This window comes from Dipodomys merriami, unplaced genomic scaffold (assembly GCF_024711535.1).
Source record: "Dipodomys merriami isolate MVZ:Mamm:240054 unplaced genomic scaffold, mDipMer1.0.p SCAF_20, whole genome shotgun sequence".
Classification (NCBI taxonomy): domain Eukaryota; kingdom Metazoa; phylum Chordata; class Mammalia; order Rodentia; family Heteromyidae; genus Dipodomys; species Dipodomys merriami.
Window position 1 is genome coordinate 9940217 of NW_027203382.1, and position 19403 is coordinate 9959619.

Below are 19403 nucleotides of genomic sequence, written 5' to 3' on the forward strand. Positions count from 1 at the left end.
GTGGATACACGATACCACATATTTAAGAAAACCCACAGAATTTCACATCACAAAAAGTTAGGAGGCAAAGTATAACACAAAAGTGGGTGATCATAGAAGTATATTAAATATATTTTAAAAATAGCCTAATGAAATCCATAAAAATGGTTAAAAAGAAGGGAGTAGGATACAGAGGGGTTAAGAAAGAATAACATATATAGGGTGACTTTGATCAAGGTACATTATGTATGTGTGTTGTAAATATAATAACAAAGCCCCTTTGTACAATTAGTTTGTGCTAATAATTTTAAACAAATGAACCAGAATGAAAACCATAAACATCAGTTTGTAACATTAGAATGGCATTTCAACTTTGGTTCATCGATTGTGATGAATGGACTCCATCATTGTAAGATGCTAATGATAGGGACACTTAGGGCAAGAAGAAGTGTATGGGAACAGCATATTTTTCTGCTCAACCTTTCTGTAAACTTAAAACTTCTTTAGAGAGTAAAGTCTATTTTTCAAAATGAAGATTTTTTTGTACAATTTTAATTGTAAAAGTGCTGTACAGAGGGGTTACAGTTACATGAGCAAGTTAATGAGTACATTTCCTATTGAGCATTGTTGCCTCCTCCTTTGTTTTCCCCCTACCACCCCTTCTCTTCCACCTCCACAGCTACCCCCCCCAAAGTTTTATAGTTTGTTTTCAACATAGTGTTTTGTACATCTCATTGTTATGATGGGTCAACCTGTATTCTTATTTAAGCATTTTGTGTTTTTCCCTTCCCCTCCCCGAATTAGAGAAGTGTATATACAAGATATAGGGCACCGTTATCAAAATGAAGATTTTTAGAGAGTCTGATTATTCAGTTTAGTAAATTTATTTGGACTGCTGATAGTGTCTTTGTTGTGCAGAATTACTTTATGAGACCTACTCTTTGTGCCTGGAAACCTTCTTTTAAAAATATTGCAAATTTTGGGCTGGGAAGGTGGCTCAGTGGTAGAGCGCTTGCCTTGCATGCCTGAGGCCCTGGGTTCGATTCCTCAGCACCACATAAGCAAAAAGAAAAAAGCCGGAAGTGGCACTGTGGCTCAAGTGGTAGAGCGCTAGCCTTGAGCTGAAGAGGTGAGGGACAGCGCCCAGGCCCAGAGTTCAGGCCCCACGACCGGACCCAAAAAAAAAATTTAAAAAAAATATTGCAAATTTTACTTTAATAGATGTCTAGTTTTATTTTTTTACCATTAAAATATGTGGTCAGTTTGGATTTTAGCTCAGTGTTAGAATTGATCTCATTTATAACTATCACCTTAAAAGGACATTATAAACTATAATTCATAGAAAAGGAACCTTTCTATATTGTGAAGTATCTTGAGAAATACAACAGGATTCTTAAATTGAAATCCACGGGCTCCTGTAGATGATGAATAAGGTTGAAGGGGAGCCGAGAGTTCTCACATGTGTGTGTATGTGTGTATATATGTGATTGTGTGCGCATGTGTCTATGAGCCAGCCATATTGTATATTTTGTATGGAATGTCTCATCACTTTAAACAAATTCTAGATTGTGTTAAAAATCCATAAAACAGTTATGAAATATAAAAATTGAAGAGACTTTTCTTATGAGAAACACTAATAAAACTTCCCTTATGGGTGGTTATGTAGTCAGCTCTGCATCATTGAAGAAAAGCTTCTTTGGCCTTATGATGCTTCACATTTTATTCTGTAGTCCTTTGCCCCTGGCAGCAAAGTACATCATGATGGGATGCACAAGGTAGACAAGACTGCTCACCTCATGGCATCCAGAGGAAGAGAGGTGGGTGGAGCTGAAGTTTATACAACTCAAGGGCCTTCCCTCAAGAATCTAACTTGATTCCAAAAGACCTCATCTATCATGATTCTGCCACGACTCCATGGCTCTACAGGCTGGCAACCAAGACTGTAACACATAAGCCTATCAGTGACACTAATACAAACCATAGCACTGATATTACTGTCTGCCAGATAGAATATTTACCTTTAGTACACTCTAGGCACAAGAGTGTTGAAACTAACTTGAGAATTAGAATGTAGTATTTTTATTTCTGTGATCAGAATCCCTACTGCTAAAATCAGCCAAATTTGAAATTTGCTTAGCTTAAGGAAAACAGAAAATCTGATTGTTAAAATTCCTGATCAATTTAAAAATAAAATGAAATTTAGACCATTGAGTATAATTTATCATCTCATCTAAACAACAAAAACATAAATATTAAATTATTCGTGGAATCAACCTGAGATTAACTGTAATGGAAATGTGGAAGGATTTCTTTTTAGAATTTTAAGTTTTTCTAGATTTATTTTTTTCCAGGGAAAAGAGTACCTTAATTATTAAAAATATAAGTAAAAGCTGGACAAATTTTTCTGCTTTTGGAGTTACTGATTATTTCATGTTTGTTTCAGAGTTTTCTTTCTTCAAATTAAAATTGATATAATTTAGTTTATATTTTTCCTTAAATTCTTTTATTTATTGATGTTCTTTTGTTTATGGTTCTTTCATGAAAGGAAGTGTTAATGTGCTATGAATAACCACAATGTAGAAACCTTTTTTTAAATCAAGGTGTCATTCTGTAGCATACTTTGTCCTTAACCTTGCTATCCCACTTCCTCAAGCTGTCCAGTGTGTAGATTATAGACATAAACCACTATGTCAGGCTACAATTTAACTTTTTAAAAGGACAAGGAAATTAATGTTTATTTTCTACTTTTAATTCATTCAACGTTGTCAGCATGTAAGTGACCTAATGACAAAGAATCTATATTTTACAGGTTTTTATGCATGTTGTTGTTCATTATAAATATGAGTAGCATATAGATTTCATCAAATTGTATATAAAAATTGTAATGTTATTGTGGACATGACTCTACATCTTCTTGCCTGTGTTCCTTACATATTGCAATGTATGCGTATTTGTATCCACTGTGCATAAAGCATTCCTACAACATTTTAACCTGTGTTAACATTTAATATTTTTCTTTGTAAAGATTTGTTTATGTTTGCTTTCTTCTCACTTACTTAGGAGTTTTTGAAAAATCTAATAGAAAAGTTATGATAGAGAAAACAAGAGCAAATGAACCCAGTATTCTTTCAGAGCAATTGCTACCAGTAAAAGAGGTGAGGATTTAAAAAATTTATATGTCTTGAAGTTTACCCTTCATCACTTTAGTTTCTTGTGTGTGACACTGAGGTTTGAACTCAAAGCTAGGCTTGTGCTTTACCTTTTGAGCCCTGTCTCTAGGCCTTTTTTACTTTATTTTTCAGATAGGGTCTGTTTAAGACCAGCAACCTTGGACCAACTATGCCCTTGTATAGTTGGGTTTATAGGTGTGTGTCACCATAAGTGGCTTATTGGTGGAGAGAGAGGTCTCTAATTTTTTGCCTATGCTGACCTTGAATCATGATCCTCTCAATCTCTGCTTCTTCAGTAAAATTCTTGATTACAAATTGACCTACATGTTTTGGACAAAGTGATTTAGTCAGGACACTGTTCTCTTGCATAATGAGTCTTATGAGAGGAGTAGAGAGATATGTCGAACTCAAGAAAATTTTGTTTCTATCATGACTTAGGATCTTCATTTTAAGAATGTGAACTGTAGATAGTTGTTGAAAAGTGACATTTAAACTGGCACATTTCCTTTTCTTTGTTCGTCCAACCATAAAGAGGATTATGGTTTCCTGTCATATTAATATTTGTTATGCTTCATAGCTCTGTTTAGTCTCTTAAATATAAAGTCAAGGCAACCAATACTCTATATTAAATTATTGGAATAACTTGAATATGTCTATTGGTTAATAGATCTTGACATATACTAGGCAAATATTTTAAAAGGCGAAAGAAGTTTTAACAGTTTTAGGCTTTAAGCAAGGGAAATAATCAGGAAAATTTTCAAAATTATATATCTTGATGTAACCAGAAGTAAAAATGAGAACTCAGAAATTATTGGTAGGTGATAGAATATCAGATTCAATAGATACCTGCTTGTTGCATCAAGGAGAAAATCACACAATTCCCTCTTTTTGTTCTTAGATCAACTAGTAAGTGTTGTCTAACTAGAATGTGTGATGCCACATACTAGATGAGAAGAGAAGTAACATCTTTCTAAATAGATTTTTATAAGACTTTTAAGCAAAGATTTTTTGAAGGGCTACTATTAAGGTACTTTTTCCATAGTTGGAAACAGTACAGGTGGGCCAACATTTTACATTCATCCATAAATTATCATTGGACAAAGTAATCACCATTGTAACAGAATGGTGAGACAAAGGACAAGAGGGGGAACCAATGCAACAATGATATTCACAAGGCAATATGTTGGAAATGATCTGTACATGGGGGGCTGGGGGAGGGAAAGTTGGAGAGTAATGAGGGAAGGAGTAACAAGTTTGACAAGAAATGTAGTTATTACTTTACTTATGTAACTGTAATTCCTCTGTATATCACCTTGACAATAAAAAAACAAAACTAAACAAACAAAATCCTTATTAACTGCAACTATATCACTTAACAGAAAATTTTACCAAATTATTTTTTGAATGAATGGAAAATTTTAATAAATATAGGCATCCAAAGGTAGAATAAAAAATCAAGATTAAAAAATATTTTGTGAAGATATGTTTCTTTTTATATTCTTATAAATCTCAGAAGATTAGTTACTACATTTCATGTCAAAAGTTTCACTTGTAAGAAAGCAGAGTCCACCTTTGTACAACTACCTAAAGAAAATAAAAATATATTTAAAAATAAAACAAAAGAATTTTCAAGAAAAAAGGAGAGTCTATACTCTTACTTGATTTGACTACTAGTTAATTTTATGAAAATATAAGAGAAACATGCTTGAGTTCCTAGAATGTTAAGGATTCAAATAAGCTTTACATATAAAAGTTTAGTAATATTAGCATAGTGAAGCTAAGAGCCCCTTTTATAGAATTTTGTAACCATAGAACTCTAGATCTAGAAAAGGAATCATTTTTATTACTTTCTATTATATATAAAAAGCATTAATGCTGAATGGAGTGTGCGTACAAGAAAACTAGGCTAATGTTCATAATCTCAAATAATTTTAGACTGAATAATCATCAAATTTAGCTCTTATTTTTGTATTAAAAGGCTGAAGACCAAGAAAAATATGTAATTTAATCAGACATATCAAGCTCACAGTCTTCTGAAGTAGAAGTGACACATTAAGTGGCAAATTACCAAGAACAAAGAAAGTTAGACTAAAATAAGAGGAGTGCTTCCTTAGCAGAGATTTTAACCCTATTCATAGTGTTCTTTAGAGAACAGTAGGGATTTTTAGGAAAATAATGTTTAAAGATACATTGCCATAAGAGAAAACAACCAAATAAGAACAAAACAAAAAGAAAAACAGAATTAAAAAATTAGTGCTCCAAACACACCAAGAGTACATGTAGGTCAATTTTTCATCATTGCCCAGAAGAAAAATGGTAGTGCCTGACACTTTGTGCATGGAGAAATTCAGTAAAATTCTAAGCAAGTCTAAATCCAGAAAGGTGCAATGTTTGTGCTTTCTCAGAGAAATTTATTTTGTACTGCTCTTTTGGGGGAAGTTGACTGGAATTCTGAAACTGAAAAAGAAATCAAAGATTGAATATTAAATGCAGTCTTATTTTGCAATATTTGTTAACAATAAACTATAAAATGATAAAATCTAATTTAGACTTTATTAAATGTATTGAATTTAAAGGTTACTTTATGTGATAGATTGTAAGTGCAGCTTTCGGCTCTCATAAAGATGGCCTTATTGAACTAGATTTAAGAGATCAAATTTTGAAAGACTTTTTTTTATTAAATTCACTGATGATTTAAAGTGAAATGTCAGTATATTACTGTATGTAAAGAATGCACATTTTTGTATATTGTTTCATCTACTTGGTAATATTTTTCAGGTTGGAAAATGGTTTTTAAAGAATATTTGAGAATATTTATATTCAATGTATTGAATGAAAATAATAATTTTATGTGTGAGACAATAGAAACCAGTTGTTGCTAGTGTTGATATGACTTTATGTACATTTACATTTCAGGCTACATTACTAGATTTTGGCTGGAGAAATGCATTTAAGGAACTATCTCTTCCCATGGCATATTGCATAACAACTACAGTTGAAAATTTTTCCACAAGAATACTCCAACAGGAACAGAAAGAAAGATCTTCAGTTATGAGCTATGCTATGAACCTTGTAAGCGCTCAGGGAGTTTGGCAAGATTGCCACATGTTTCCTGAGGAAGAACAACCAAAGAAAATTGCAAAGGCATGTATCAAATGAAACCCTTTCAGACTGCTGATGAGTACAGCGAGTTTTCTTTTCTTTCCTTAGTTTTTTATATAAGGCATTGCAAGAACAACCTAAAGGTCTAATGGTAAAGTCTGTTGACTAATTCTTGGATGTAGTTTTGTTCTCTGGTGTCCATGGGCCAGTACTACCAAAAAGAACGTATCCTCTTCACAGCTCTTTACCCTATGACTTTAAGGCAATTCAGAAGGCTTTTGTGTTATCATAGAGGGCTAATCACTGGAAACTCTGCCTGTTCAGCTCTATACCTTGGAATGATTTCAAGAGAAATTTATATGGTTAAAGAAGATCCTGTCTGGTCTTGGTGTGGGCAATTTAAAAATCTTTTATATACTTAAATTAACATTTCATTAATCTGACCTCTTTGCCTCTATCCTGAAAAATCACAAAACGGAGAAAGAGAGAGACAGAGACAGAGAGAGACAGAGAGACAGAGAGAGAAGAGAAGAGAGGAGAAGAGAGGAGAGGGAGAGAGAAAGCTAATACACACAGTTACTTGGCATTAAGTCCACAATACTTGAGGAATCAATGTTAGAGAAGTTTTTTTTTTAATGAAGTTTTTTATTGTGAAAATACTGTACAGAGGAGTTACAAGTTACATGAGCAAGGTAATGAGTACATTTTTTATTTAATTTTTTGTACAGAGGGGTTACAATTACATGGGCAAGATAATGAGTACATTTCTTATCAATGAGTACATTTTTTTATCCAGCATTGTTGCCTCCTCCTCTGTTTTTCCCTTACCATCCCTTTAAAGAGTTAGAGAGATAGCCTCATTCAACTTGTCACCTGAGGTTCTAGAATATATTTTTAGGCAACTCTGCTGGCTGATTTGATATGGAAGTAGATTTTTGCCTTCCCGTCCACCACATCTCCCTCTGCAATTAGAAGGAGTAGATACATAATAAATAGTGAAAAGCGAGACAGACCATATCTAAAGACTGCCAACTCCCTACCAATAAGAAGGTGCTGTATGAGATTGTTTCTGTTGCTCCTTAATTTAATCTGATATTTATATGTGACATTTAATTTAAAAAAATCTATGGACATTGAGCAAAAGAAAATAGTAAGATTAAAAATAATGTCCAAATTAGTTTGAAGGATACATTTTTAATATTTATGAACTAGAAATAAAGGAATTGTCATGGGAAAGTGGTTTGTGAGGTTTTTAATGGTATTTTTCCTGTGAGCATAAGATTTGAAGGGTTATATATAGAGAGGCATCATTTTGGTATTTCCTTACTTGACGTGAGACATTTAACTTTCTACAACTGAGAAATTGATTATTATAAAGCTGCATCATTATATTTATGTTTAATGCCAAATTCATTTTTTAGGAATTTGGTTCCACTGTACATAAATTACCCTGTGTCAGGGTACAAATAATTCAGCGCCACATTTATTTCTCCCTAGTTTTGTTCTAACATCATGGAAAAACTTGACACAATACTTCCACTGGCTCTGGCATGCAGAGATGATTCTTTTCAGGAAATTAGAGCAAACTTGGTGGAGGCCTGTTGTAAAGTGGCAACAGCTGTCCTGGCAAGACTGCAAGAGAGAAGCAAAGAGGTTCCTTCCAAAGCACCCCTGAAAAATGTGCACATCCTACTCTCCACAGCAATCTATGTCCTCCAGCACTTCATGCAGTATGATCGTTTTATGAAAGAAACTACTAATAAGTGAGTATCATGTGAATTACCTTGGCCCATGCTTTAAAGAAACATGTAATCTTTAAAAAATTACAATAATAACATTTTGGTGATTGTATTTGAGAGGAAGAAAATAGTATTTAATATGGCAAATTCTTTTCATTTTTCTTGAGTAGAGTAGGTCATATTTAAAGGAATATATAGATCAATCCTTAGAGCAAATTATGTAGATAGTTGCAAATGTAATCTCTAAAGACATATTCAATGGAGCAAGTATGCTCAAGATGGTGTTATGACAGAACCAAATTTCCCCTTCTCTTTTATAAGGCATATTATCCTGACCACACTGAAAAGGAAGGATAAACTTTTTTGTCCCATGTATAAACATGTCTTGTCTTTTGTTTCTAAGCCAAATAGCCTTTTGGACTTGCTATAATGAATAAATGCATTTTAATCCATTCTAGTGACTAGTATAAACATATCACAGGACATCTATGTGGTAATAAAATACCCGTAATATTTGAAGAGGAAGCATCTGCCAATCTTTTTTCTTGTTATTAGCAATCCAAAAATATGGAATTCTTTCTATATAGCGATAAAATTGCAGCAGCTTTTAACACATGGTCTTTTGGGTTAGGTTTATGCTGTGCAGAATTTAACATGGCCCCTCAGAAAGGAATGTGTGGCTATAGCACCCCAGAGTGATTTTGAGAATCTATTCTATACTCTTAATTCAGCCTTCAGAGTCCTTTGGTTATGAGAAAAAGCAGTGCAATATAAATAGCTAAAGAAATAAAAAATGAAATTAATTTGGCTAGATGTACAGCAATGATATTTCTTTAATTTTCATAAGTAGTCAGATGTTGTGATTCATCCTTGAATTTATAAACAAAATGTGCTAAAGTCTTTATTTCTGTAGAATATTTTAAAACAGTTTAGAGGATAATTGACAGCTACAAAATTGCAATTTCTTTTTTAAAGAAGCTGTGTTTGTTGGATGTATGATTGCTTTATTAAAGTCGTTTGTGACAAGTATATGTTGTTCCCTAGTAATAACAGCAACTAATGCCTAAATAACACTCTGATCTCTAATAATAGACCTACAAAGAATACTTTAGTTTTGAATGATGCATTAACAACCAAGTTTGTATCAAGTTTGAAATGCATATTTGGAGAACAGCAGATGTATGTTTTCAAAGGACATGCTAAACAAAAACCAGCTTTAGTTATTTATTTATTTTTACCTTTTTGGAAAGTGAATGTGGATGCAGACTTTAGTATTAAGAGGAAATGAATGATTGATATCTAATAATCAAAACCATTTGTAGTGCTGGAGATTGTTACCTCCTACTGCACAGGCCTTAAATCTCTGTCTCTTTGATCATTCCCTCTGAACAGACCCATGTTCCTGGTGCCTGTCCAGAGATATCAGGAATTCATCAACGCGCTACAGTTTCAGGTTACGAACTACTGCGTCAGAGTTTGTGCTACAAGCATTTTACAGGATGCTGAGAGCCACCACTGGGATGACTACAAAGCTTTTTATGAGGTGTGAAGTTAAGTTTACTATCCCTCCTTTTTACACAAATATGTTTTACTGCCTACCTGCTTTCTGGCTAATTAGAAACATGAGCCTGGCATTACTAACACATGAAGGCTGTTAGGATAATATTTTTTAAATATTGAATTTGTACTTTGGAAAAACACTGTTGTTGTTTTTTTTAAATGAAATAAATTAGACATCAGAACTCTCCTTCTGCTGTAAAGTAAAAATAACTTAATTTGAGCTGCCATGGTGTAGTGCTATGCAAGTTGGAATATAATGAGATATAATGAGAACTCAATAAGATCACAATATCAAAGTGTTGTGAACTCTTCTTCCAGAGGTACCAGTTAAGAATATTTGTACTTTTCCTTATTATTTATTTTCATCTGGTTTAATACTTTACTAAGCAGATTTGTTCTTTATACTCTTTGTCCCCTTCTTAATGTCCCTATGAGTATACATACTGTAAGACCCAATTAATCATTTATAGCTTACCTATTTTCATTGGCCCTGCATTTTGAAATTGAATTTTTTTTCTACATTAAAGCCAGGGCAATCAAATTGAGTATCAGTTAAACTATTCATGATTGGGGTTTACATATTTATCCCAAATCCCATAGATTATATGTAGACTACAATATTTGAAATTCCTTGAAGTGGATTCTATGAACAATGAATATATCTTCATAAAGATACTTGAAGATTTACAAAGAATTGAAAAGCCACACTCAGCTTAATTAGCATTTCCGTTGCACCCTTTCTTCATTAAGTGAATGACTTTTTTTTTTTTTTTGACTATCCTAACCACTATGGAGTATTTAGAAAAACAAGAGGTAGTTTTATGGTCACTCTTGTCATTTCTTTGTGCTCAAACTTCCTGTGGCTTAGTTTATGTCAACTTAGTCAATGTTGCCAGGACACAGAAAAAGAGCTAGTAAGAAGATCTTTTAAAGGACTTTCCACTTTTCCTAGGGCCATTTCATCTCTACTTGAGAGTCCCTTCCAGAGAGTTTTTCTTTTTGCAAGAGCATCTATATAGGGCTTTCCAAATCCGACATACTTACTTCAAACAGGAGTGGTTGAAGTGAGCAGAATGAGAAAGTGGTATAGTACAGCTGGTAGCTTGAGATAAGAATGAAAGTATTGGTCTCTCCTCTCCTGGCAGTATCCTTCTTATTTGCCTTGAGGTAAACAGAGAGGTGGAAAATAAATCCATCTAATGTTTCAAACTATTCCAAAATGTCAGGGTAATAATGAACAATTTCATGTGATATTTTTAGTGAAGGACAGGTATCATCTCAGTATATGTTCAACACAGGGACATTTTGTTTTCTCCTATACAAATTGGGAAGTAGTATAATTGTACAGTATAAATAATAAGTAGATGCACTGAGAAGCTGTTATTGAAGTTACCAAGTATTAAAAAAAACACAAATTACCATGTAACACACAGCTTAGGACAAAGCTATGGCTTCAAAGACAGGAATAACGAGATAGTTACCCTGTGATTACATGGTACTGTAGCTTCCATATACTTACATGGTCAGTAGTTACGATTTAATTGCAGAGTTAGTGGGTATTATTTATGCTCAGGAAAATAAAATGATATTGATTTTCTATTTACAAAAGCTAAAATCCTTCTAAAAGTAGCAAAGATTTTAAACTATTTTGACAAGTAGTGTACCTGACATAGATCTTGTTCATTGTACCCCTTTCTCCTCCTCTTCCAATTATTCCAAATGACTTGTGAAACAAAGTCAGTATGTTTTTGGCAAGCCTGTTTTGAGGGGAAAGGAGATGACAGTCCTGACTGGAGACAAATGGTAGGATAGTGATCTCAGAGGAACCTATCATCATGTAGAGAGCATAGTACAGATAGAGTAAAAGAAGTTTACTTATGTTTCATAAAAGCAAGTTAGTCCTACATGCGTTATTCCCATTTCCTAAACTGTCACTTTGCACCAGTCAAAGAGTTGAGCATCTGATGTGGGACTGGTCAGATGGCACAGTGGCTGTTCAGATAACATGTTTAAAATTAAATGTTTAGTATGGTTGACATCTGCTCAATTTCAGGAACTTGTGTTTTTCAATAGTTGAAGAATAAAGAATTGTCTGTTCAAAAATAATATTGATTGGCTTCTATAATAAAGACCAGCTGCTTGTTTCTAGATATATAATCTAAATAAAAGCTCACATCTGTTTATATTATAGTTGGTCTGCAAGAATAACAGATGTTTACTAGCATAATACTTTTGAAATGACAACAAGTAGGGAAACAGTTCAGGAAAAAAAATAAATGAATCAAATTTGGTTTCATGAAAACCCACGCACATACTGATAGTGTCTTCATTTTAAAGAGAATAGATAGAACAAAACCCTGTTCAGAATATTTTTAAGGAAGCATGAGGTTAAAAAAGTCCTTACATGAGTATGTGGATAAAGTTATTTTTGTTTTCTTATTTATTACTAGAAGGTATATTAAGGAAACTTGATTTTTGTATTTTGAAAATCATAGAAATCCTGTTGATCACATTATTATAAGTACTCAGCCATTGCTATAGAAAAGGTTAAGTAATTTACACTTACTGTATTGGTTGGCACTGCATTGGCTGGGCTCAGATTTGACTTACATACAACACATAAAATTTGAAAGAATCATGCTTTAAATTTCCTTTCTTGGTTTGAAATGGAATAGTCACAAAAAAATGTAAGAAACTAATTATGTTGCATCATCATTAAATAAATCTATACATACACATTTGTTAACAGTTTAGGTAGGAAGTCAGATATCACTAGGCAAAGTCCCCTCTGTGTGTGTGTGTGTGTGTGTGTGTGTGTGTGTGTGTGTGTGTGTGTGTCTGTCTGTCTGTCTGTCTGTCTGTCTGTCTGTCTGTCTGTCTGTACTGGAGTTTGAACTCAATGGCTGGGCGCTTGTCCTTCACTTCATCACTTGAACCACAGCTCCACTTCCAGCTTTTTGGGTCCTTAATTGGAATAGAGAGTCTCACAGACTTTCCTGCAAGGGCTGGCTTCAAACTATGATCCTTAGATCTCAGCCTCCTGAATAACTAGGATAACAGGAAAAAGTTACTAGTACTAATCTGGTTTACATTTTGATGCCCTTGCTTCTTATCCAAAGAATAATAATTTTGCTAATTTATGAATGTCACTTGAAAGTCAATAAAGCATACCTATTTAGAAATCAAAGCAACTGTCAGGTAAATAATATGTGAAGAAAATACAGGAGGATCTACATGAGAAGCTGTCAACTTTTGGTTTAACAGAACAGTAGCTATTTTTAAGATAACATTTATTTGGAGATCTAATAGTGGATAAAAAATTTTAACAAAGAGGATTACTTAGAGATGAAAATAGGAAATCATACTAGTTTAAATTTTAATGTTCTGATATCACAAATGATTCTCTGTTTTAAGAGTACATTCTACTTTTCATATTTTAATAATTTTTTAACTCTGGCTTGAGGAAAATGAGGTCAAATAACTAGAAAACTTTCTTTAGATCATTAATGCTTACAAATCACCTGAGGCTACCCTATCCTTTCTGCCTGTACTGTTTGGCCTGAATTACTGTTATGTTACCCTCTGCGGTCAAAGAAAGTTTAGTGCACATAGAGATCTATATAAGAGTGGCAAAGAATGAGAATCTGGCCCCAGCCTTTACAAAGTCATAAAAGTAGACTGCTGTGGTATCTGATGCTAGTACTGTACTGTTACTAAAATACTATCAATGACTAGTCCAATGTAATAATCTTCAACAGTTCCATACCCCTTGGCCTCCACAACATTACTCCATGAATGCTTGATAAGATGACAGTAAGTTTATTTCACTCCTTCACTTCATTATAATATGAATCTGAAAGATTTATTTATAAAGTTAATTCAATGATGCTAATAGTCTAGAAAAATGTACCTATTTAAATGTAGCCATTTTAAATAAATTTCAATTTTAAAAGAATCAGTCATATTTTTAAGTTGCTAGCATGACTTGTTTAGCAACTAAGAAAGAGGATTGTTTAAAAGTAAATTTTAGACATAGACCAGGAATAGGTAAATCAAAGATGCTAGGTTGAATGCTTGTGGTCTGGTTTTGAGCTAAAAATTCTGATCTCATAACAGAAATAAAACATATGTTCCTATGTCAATAAGAATGTTCAACATCTTGTCAAAAATCTTTCTTGGTCATCTAGTATGTCAGACTTTCCAGCTATTTCCTTTCAGCCTGAACTAATTAGGTTTGGAAGATGGGATTCTATTGTTTAATGTGTATTGGTTTTGCCAGGGGGAAAGATGCTCCTTCTCACTCCAGATGTGGCATTATTTCTACTGGGCTCTTCAGCATGATCTCTGGACCATACTTCCCCCTAAGTTAGCCCAGGAGATTCTCACAGAAGTGCTGGAGGAATCTTTGGGTCTGTTGGCCTCCAGATATGCTCGGGCCAATCCCAGTTATAAGAGGACTCCACAGATACGGTAATTGAAGTTCTGAATACGATTGATATTCAAAAAAGCGTTTGCATCACATGATATAAAGCAGAGTGTAATTCTGAATCTCATGATAAAACTCCTTGTATATTTAACATGTTTCTAACATCTGAAAGGAAATTGTATTCAACTCTCCATGGGTATTTAAATGGAAATGTGCAACTCAAATTAAAATAACTTTGCTCTTTTTTTCTCCTTATAATTGTATATAGAATCCACTTGTTTCTAGAAAATTATTCAATATGTCTTGTAATCTAGGATATATACACAAAGGTTAGTAAGATAAAGAGAGAAACTTAAGATCCTGAATAGAGAAAAAAGCAACCATGCTGTGATAGAGCAGTTAATTTCACTTTGAACTTATAGGCAACCAAGGTTTTTTGTTTTGTTTGTTTTGTTTTGTTTTAAAGCCTAAAAATGTGTAGCTTATCTTTATTAGGAAACTGGTTTGTGTACTCATTTTTGTTCAAAATATATTTTAATTTCCTGTTCTTGCTTTTCTTTTTCTTTTTACTATATATTATCAAAATTCAGTTTAAGAAAATGTGACATTATAGAAATGAGGAGCAACTGTCACTAGGTTTTAAATCAAAGGCAAAATTATAGTACAATTATATGATTTTTTTAGGCACTGAATAATACACAAATTAGCTTACATGACAAAATAATATGAAAAGGCTTTTGTTGTATAAATACTCTGTCTAATAAGATTAAAACCTGCCTTTTAGGTATATAACAGGTTTCTTAATACACGTCAGGAAGACCTTACAGACATCAGAGACATTATTCTCCTCCTTTTGGCTGGAGAAATTATTTCCTGCTCATGTCCTGTAAAGTATGCTGCAATTTGAAGGGCATTTAGGTCCTGCCAGAGTGTTTCATAAATATGGTATTTTAGCATAGCCTGTTTTGAATTACTGACCAAGCTGTTTCAAAAAAACCTGAACTCTGAAGAATAGATGGAGAATTGGCACTTTTTCCTATATAGCATGAATCACCTTTGACAATGAAGTAGCAAGTCATTATGACATATTTGTGAAATCAGATTTACTATAGCTCATGAATTAGGTAATATATTTAATTAATAAACTGCACTATGGAGACTTAGGTTTATTTTCTGGATAGTTGCATACAAAACGTCATGCAAACTTAGAACTATTGTTTCTAGCTGTTATAAGTATATGTGTGTGTGTGTGTGTGTGTGTGTGTGTGTGTGTGTGTTTGTGTGTGTGTGTGTGTGTGTGTGTGTGTGTGTATTGTATAGATAGATACAGGTTTGAATGGTTAATCTTAAACTACTACTGTTATAGTCAAAATCAGATTATATGGATTTTTGATTAATAATTGTTTCTTAAGCAGAAAAGAAGTGAGTGAAAACTATAAACCTTCCTAATATGATTATTGATGTTTTAGTATTCTGATCATCTGTAGCAACAACCATATATATGGTTTGCACATATGTTTATATTATTATACATAAATTTATTTTATATAATAAATTAGAGTCCTAAGTGGCATTTTAAAAGATGTCCAAACTGTTTTTTGGGTTTTTTTTTGGTGGGTCGTGGGGTTTAAACTCTGGGCCTGGGTGCTGTCCCTCAGTTCGTCAGCTCAAGGCTAGCACTCTACCACTTGAGCCACAGTGCCACTTCTAGTTTTCTAGTGGTTTATTGGAGATAAGAGACTCATGGACTTTCCTGCCCTGGCTGGCTTTGAACTGTGATCCTCAGATCTCAACCTCCTGAGTAGCTAGGATTACAGGCATGAACCACAGGTGCCCAGCACACTTTTTTTTTTAAAGTTGTGAAGACTTGCACTCAGGGTCTGGGTTCTGTCCCTGAGCTTTTTTTTTTGCTCAAGGCTAGCACTCTACAGTTTAAGACACAGCTCCCCTTCAGTTTTTGAGTAGTTAATTGGAGATAAGAGTCTCACAGGGATTTTTTCTGCCTGGGCTAGCTTCAAACTGTGATTCTCAGATATCAAACTCTGACTAGCTAGGATTACAGGTGTGAGCCACCAGCACCCAGATGTCCAAGCATTTTTCATTACTTTAAACTTTAGGAGGGGGGTCAGGAGGGAAAAAAAACTGGGAGACAATGATTAAGGAGGTGACGCTGTTCAAAAAGAAATGTATTCATTGCTTGACTTATGTAACTATAATCCCTGTATACATCACCTTTACAATAAAAATTATATAAAGTTTAACCTCTCTACTTTCAATTTCTTTAAGTCTTAATTTAAGAGAGAGAATTAATAGTCTGTTCAACTTAGTCATATACCAAAAAGCTTTAAAATATCTTCAAGTTTCTATTAATATGCAAGAAAAGGAAAGAAATTGATGAACAGATAATTTATGGATTTTGGGGTGCAGTTGGATCAGAAGTATAAATTTTATTTCTCTGTAGCATATTAAGGTAATGATGATTAATAAAATTAATTAAACATTTCAGGGTAATGAGTAGATTTTGAACATTCTCAATGCAAAGAAGTGACTGACATATGTCTTAAGATTACCACCAATATGCCAGTTATCCTGACTTGATTATTATATATTGCATTCATAAGTTCAGATGTATACTCCATAAATGCAAAAAAATTAAGAGACATTATTTTAAAATATAAATATTAAATTATAAAATAAAAAATAAAAACTCAAAAAAGATGGAAACAAAGAAATGGTTCTGACTAAAATAAATAATGTGGCAGATTTTATACAAGATAAAGGAATTGTAGATTAGCTTTTACCTGGAATCTCAAAAGATACCTCATACTTTTTGTTTCTGGGCTCTATAAATATGATACCTAATCAAACATTTCTGTTCTTACATATCCTTAGTACAAGAAGTGTAGATGAAAGTGTTCATGCTAGGCAGATTACTTGTTTCATATGAATTTTTCTTTTTCTTTCCAATAGACTTGATGTCACAACAATTTTCACATGTACGGAGAATATGTTATGGTCAATTTGTTCATCTGTACAGGAACTTCTGAATCCTCATGCACATAAAAATGATAAAATTTTAAAAATTCATTCCCACTGTAATAATCTATTTACAACATTAGCCATTTTGACTTCACCATTAACAGAATTATATAAGTAAGTATCCAATACACTTTATTTTTAACTTTGGTAATATGTACAAAAATTAACAGTTATTTTCAACTACTGTTGAATTGTGGTGGGTACCAAGTGGAATTTTTAAAGTGACTTTTAAATATTGTGGCATTATAAAACTACTACCAATCAATTGGAGTTTCTTAATTCTCAAAGAAGTTGAACTTCCTCAAATATTACTTTACTCTAGGTCAATCCATTCAGCTGATAAGCATCAAATCCAGTTGGGAACATTTTAAGTCTTACTTTTTTAGGTTAAATGATCCATTCAGTTTATAACCATCAAATGCAGTTGGAAACATTTTACGCCTTTTTAGGTTAAATGATCAAGTTATTTTAATGGATTATTAGTCATTGTTTTTTATGCTTTAAAAAAGAAAATCACATCTAGTTGCTTTTTGCAACTTAAAAAAGTGTATTTTACTGTCTTCAATTTTATATAATGTAATTTGCTCTAATTAAAAAATATTTTAACTGAGGTGCTGGTGATTTAGATCAGTATTCCTAGCAATTTAGGAGGCTGAGATTGGGAACACCGTGGCTTTTGGCTAGCCCAGGCATAACATGTGACCCTTCTCCACCAATAGCTGGGCATGGTGGTGTATGCCTGTCCTCTCAGCTGTATAGGAGGAGTCTGATATTGGGAGAAGCGTGGTTTTAAGCCACCCCAGGCAGAAAAGTTCACAAGACTCATTCTAATGGAAAGAAGTTGAGCATGTGGTGCCCCCATGTCATCCCAACTATGACAGGAAGCCTAAAACTTGTGGATCAAGGTACAGGCAGGCATAGGTGCAGGAAGGATGTAAGGCCGTATCTCAAAAATAAGTTGTGGCTCAAGTGGTAGAGTGCCTGTCTAGCAAGCATAAGGTCCTGAGTTAAACCCTAGTCTTGCCAAAAGAATTTTTTTTTATTTTAAATTGTTTTACCTATTGCACTGTTGGTGTGAATGTAAACTAGTACAACCACTCAAGAATACAGTCTGGAAGTTCCTCAAAAAAACTAAACATAGACCTTCCCTATGACTCAGACATACCACTCCTGAGCATCTACCCTGAATATCATGAGCCAGGGTATGATAAGGACACCTGTACATCCATGTTGCTGTATTATTTACAATAGCCAAGATATAGAAACAGCCCAGATACCCCACAATAGATGATTGGATCCACAAAATGTGGTACCTAGATAGCCATTAGAAAGAATAAAATAATGTCATTTGCAGAGAAATGGGTGGAACTAGAACAAATCATGTTAAGTGAGGTAAGTCAACCTCAGAGAGACAAACGCATGGCCTCTCTGATATGTGAAAATTAGAGCTATAATTCAATGGGAAATGATAAATTATACTAGATTCAAGAAACTCACATCAAAAAGACACAATGCCTGAGTTCTTCATATTTATATAAAATAATATACATACTGAAATGACCTCCAAAATATGGAAACAAGAGACCTCTTTTGTTTGTTCGTTCTTTCTTTCTTGCTTGCTTGCTTGCTTGCTTGCTTGCTTGCTTTCTCTCTTTCTTTCTTTCTAATTTTTAGTTTTTGATGGTTCTGTCTTCTTTACCATATGTATGGTGAATTCAAGTGTACATCTTTTGTAAGGATTGGGGGAAGGGTACAGAACTTGAGGGAAAAAGGGTGACAAACAGTGCAGCAGTAGAGCTCACTGGACACAGATGAAAGTGAACTATACAACCTGTGGGTAGAGACAGGAGGGAGGGACTGGGAGAGAGGGTGGGAACAGAAAACACTGTACAAAAGGATATGTACTCATTACCTGATTCATGTAATTGTAATCCCTCTCTGCACCACCTCTATAATAAGAATAAAGTAAATTAATAAAAAACAGAAAAGAAAAAAATTGTTCTAAATACACCTAGCTCTGAAAGAGACTGATGGCTACACCTTTCAGTAAATATTCTTTAGACTTGCACTTTAGTGTCTCAAATAATGAGGAATAGAAATTTGTAATTATATTGGAAAAGTTATTAAAATATTTTAGGTAAATAAGCTTTGGAGAAATCTACAGTTTTTCAACTATTTATTTCTAGTTAATTTGATTAAAACTTGTAATATTATGGAAGCTGGATTAGTATAATTCAAACATTAAATATAATTTCATTTATTTCTTCCTCCAAAATTGTTTTTTTTATATTGAACGACTACATAGGTATTGAACAGCACACAAGATAAAATTCACATAATATGTCTATTATATGTATTTCTTTTTTATTGTCAAGGTGATGTACAGAG

At 33.4% G+C, this 19403-nt stretch overlaps 1 protein-coding gene across 8 annotated transcripts in view; it reads left to right on the plus strand.

Annotated features, from left to right (window-relative positions):
• The window catches only part of Kiaa0825 (KIAA0825 ortholog), a 419703-nt gene that overhangs the window by 121872 nt on the left and 278428 nt on the right, over positions 1–19403 (plus strand). For all 8 annotated transcript variants that reach the window (XM_070031074.1, XM_070031077.1, XM_070031075.1 and 5 more), the window contains 6 exons: positions 3040–3134; positions 6066–6293; positions 7749–8014; positions 9383–9533; positions 13830–14020; positions 16947–17129. In XM_070031074.1, coding sequence (XP_069887175.1) covers positions 3040–3134; positions 6066–6293; positions 7749–8014; positions 9383–9533; positions 13830–14020; positions 16947–17129 — 1114 coding nt within the window. The remainder of the gene's footprint in view (positions 1–3039; positions 3135–6065; positions 6294–7748; positions 8015–9382; positions 9534–13829; positions 14021–16946; positions 17130–19403) is intronic.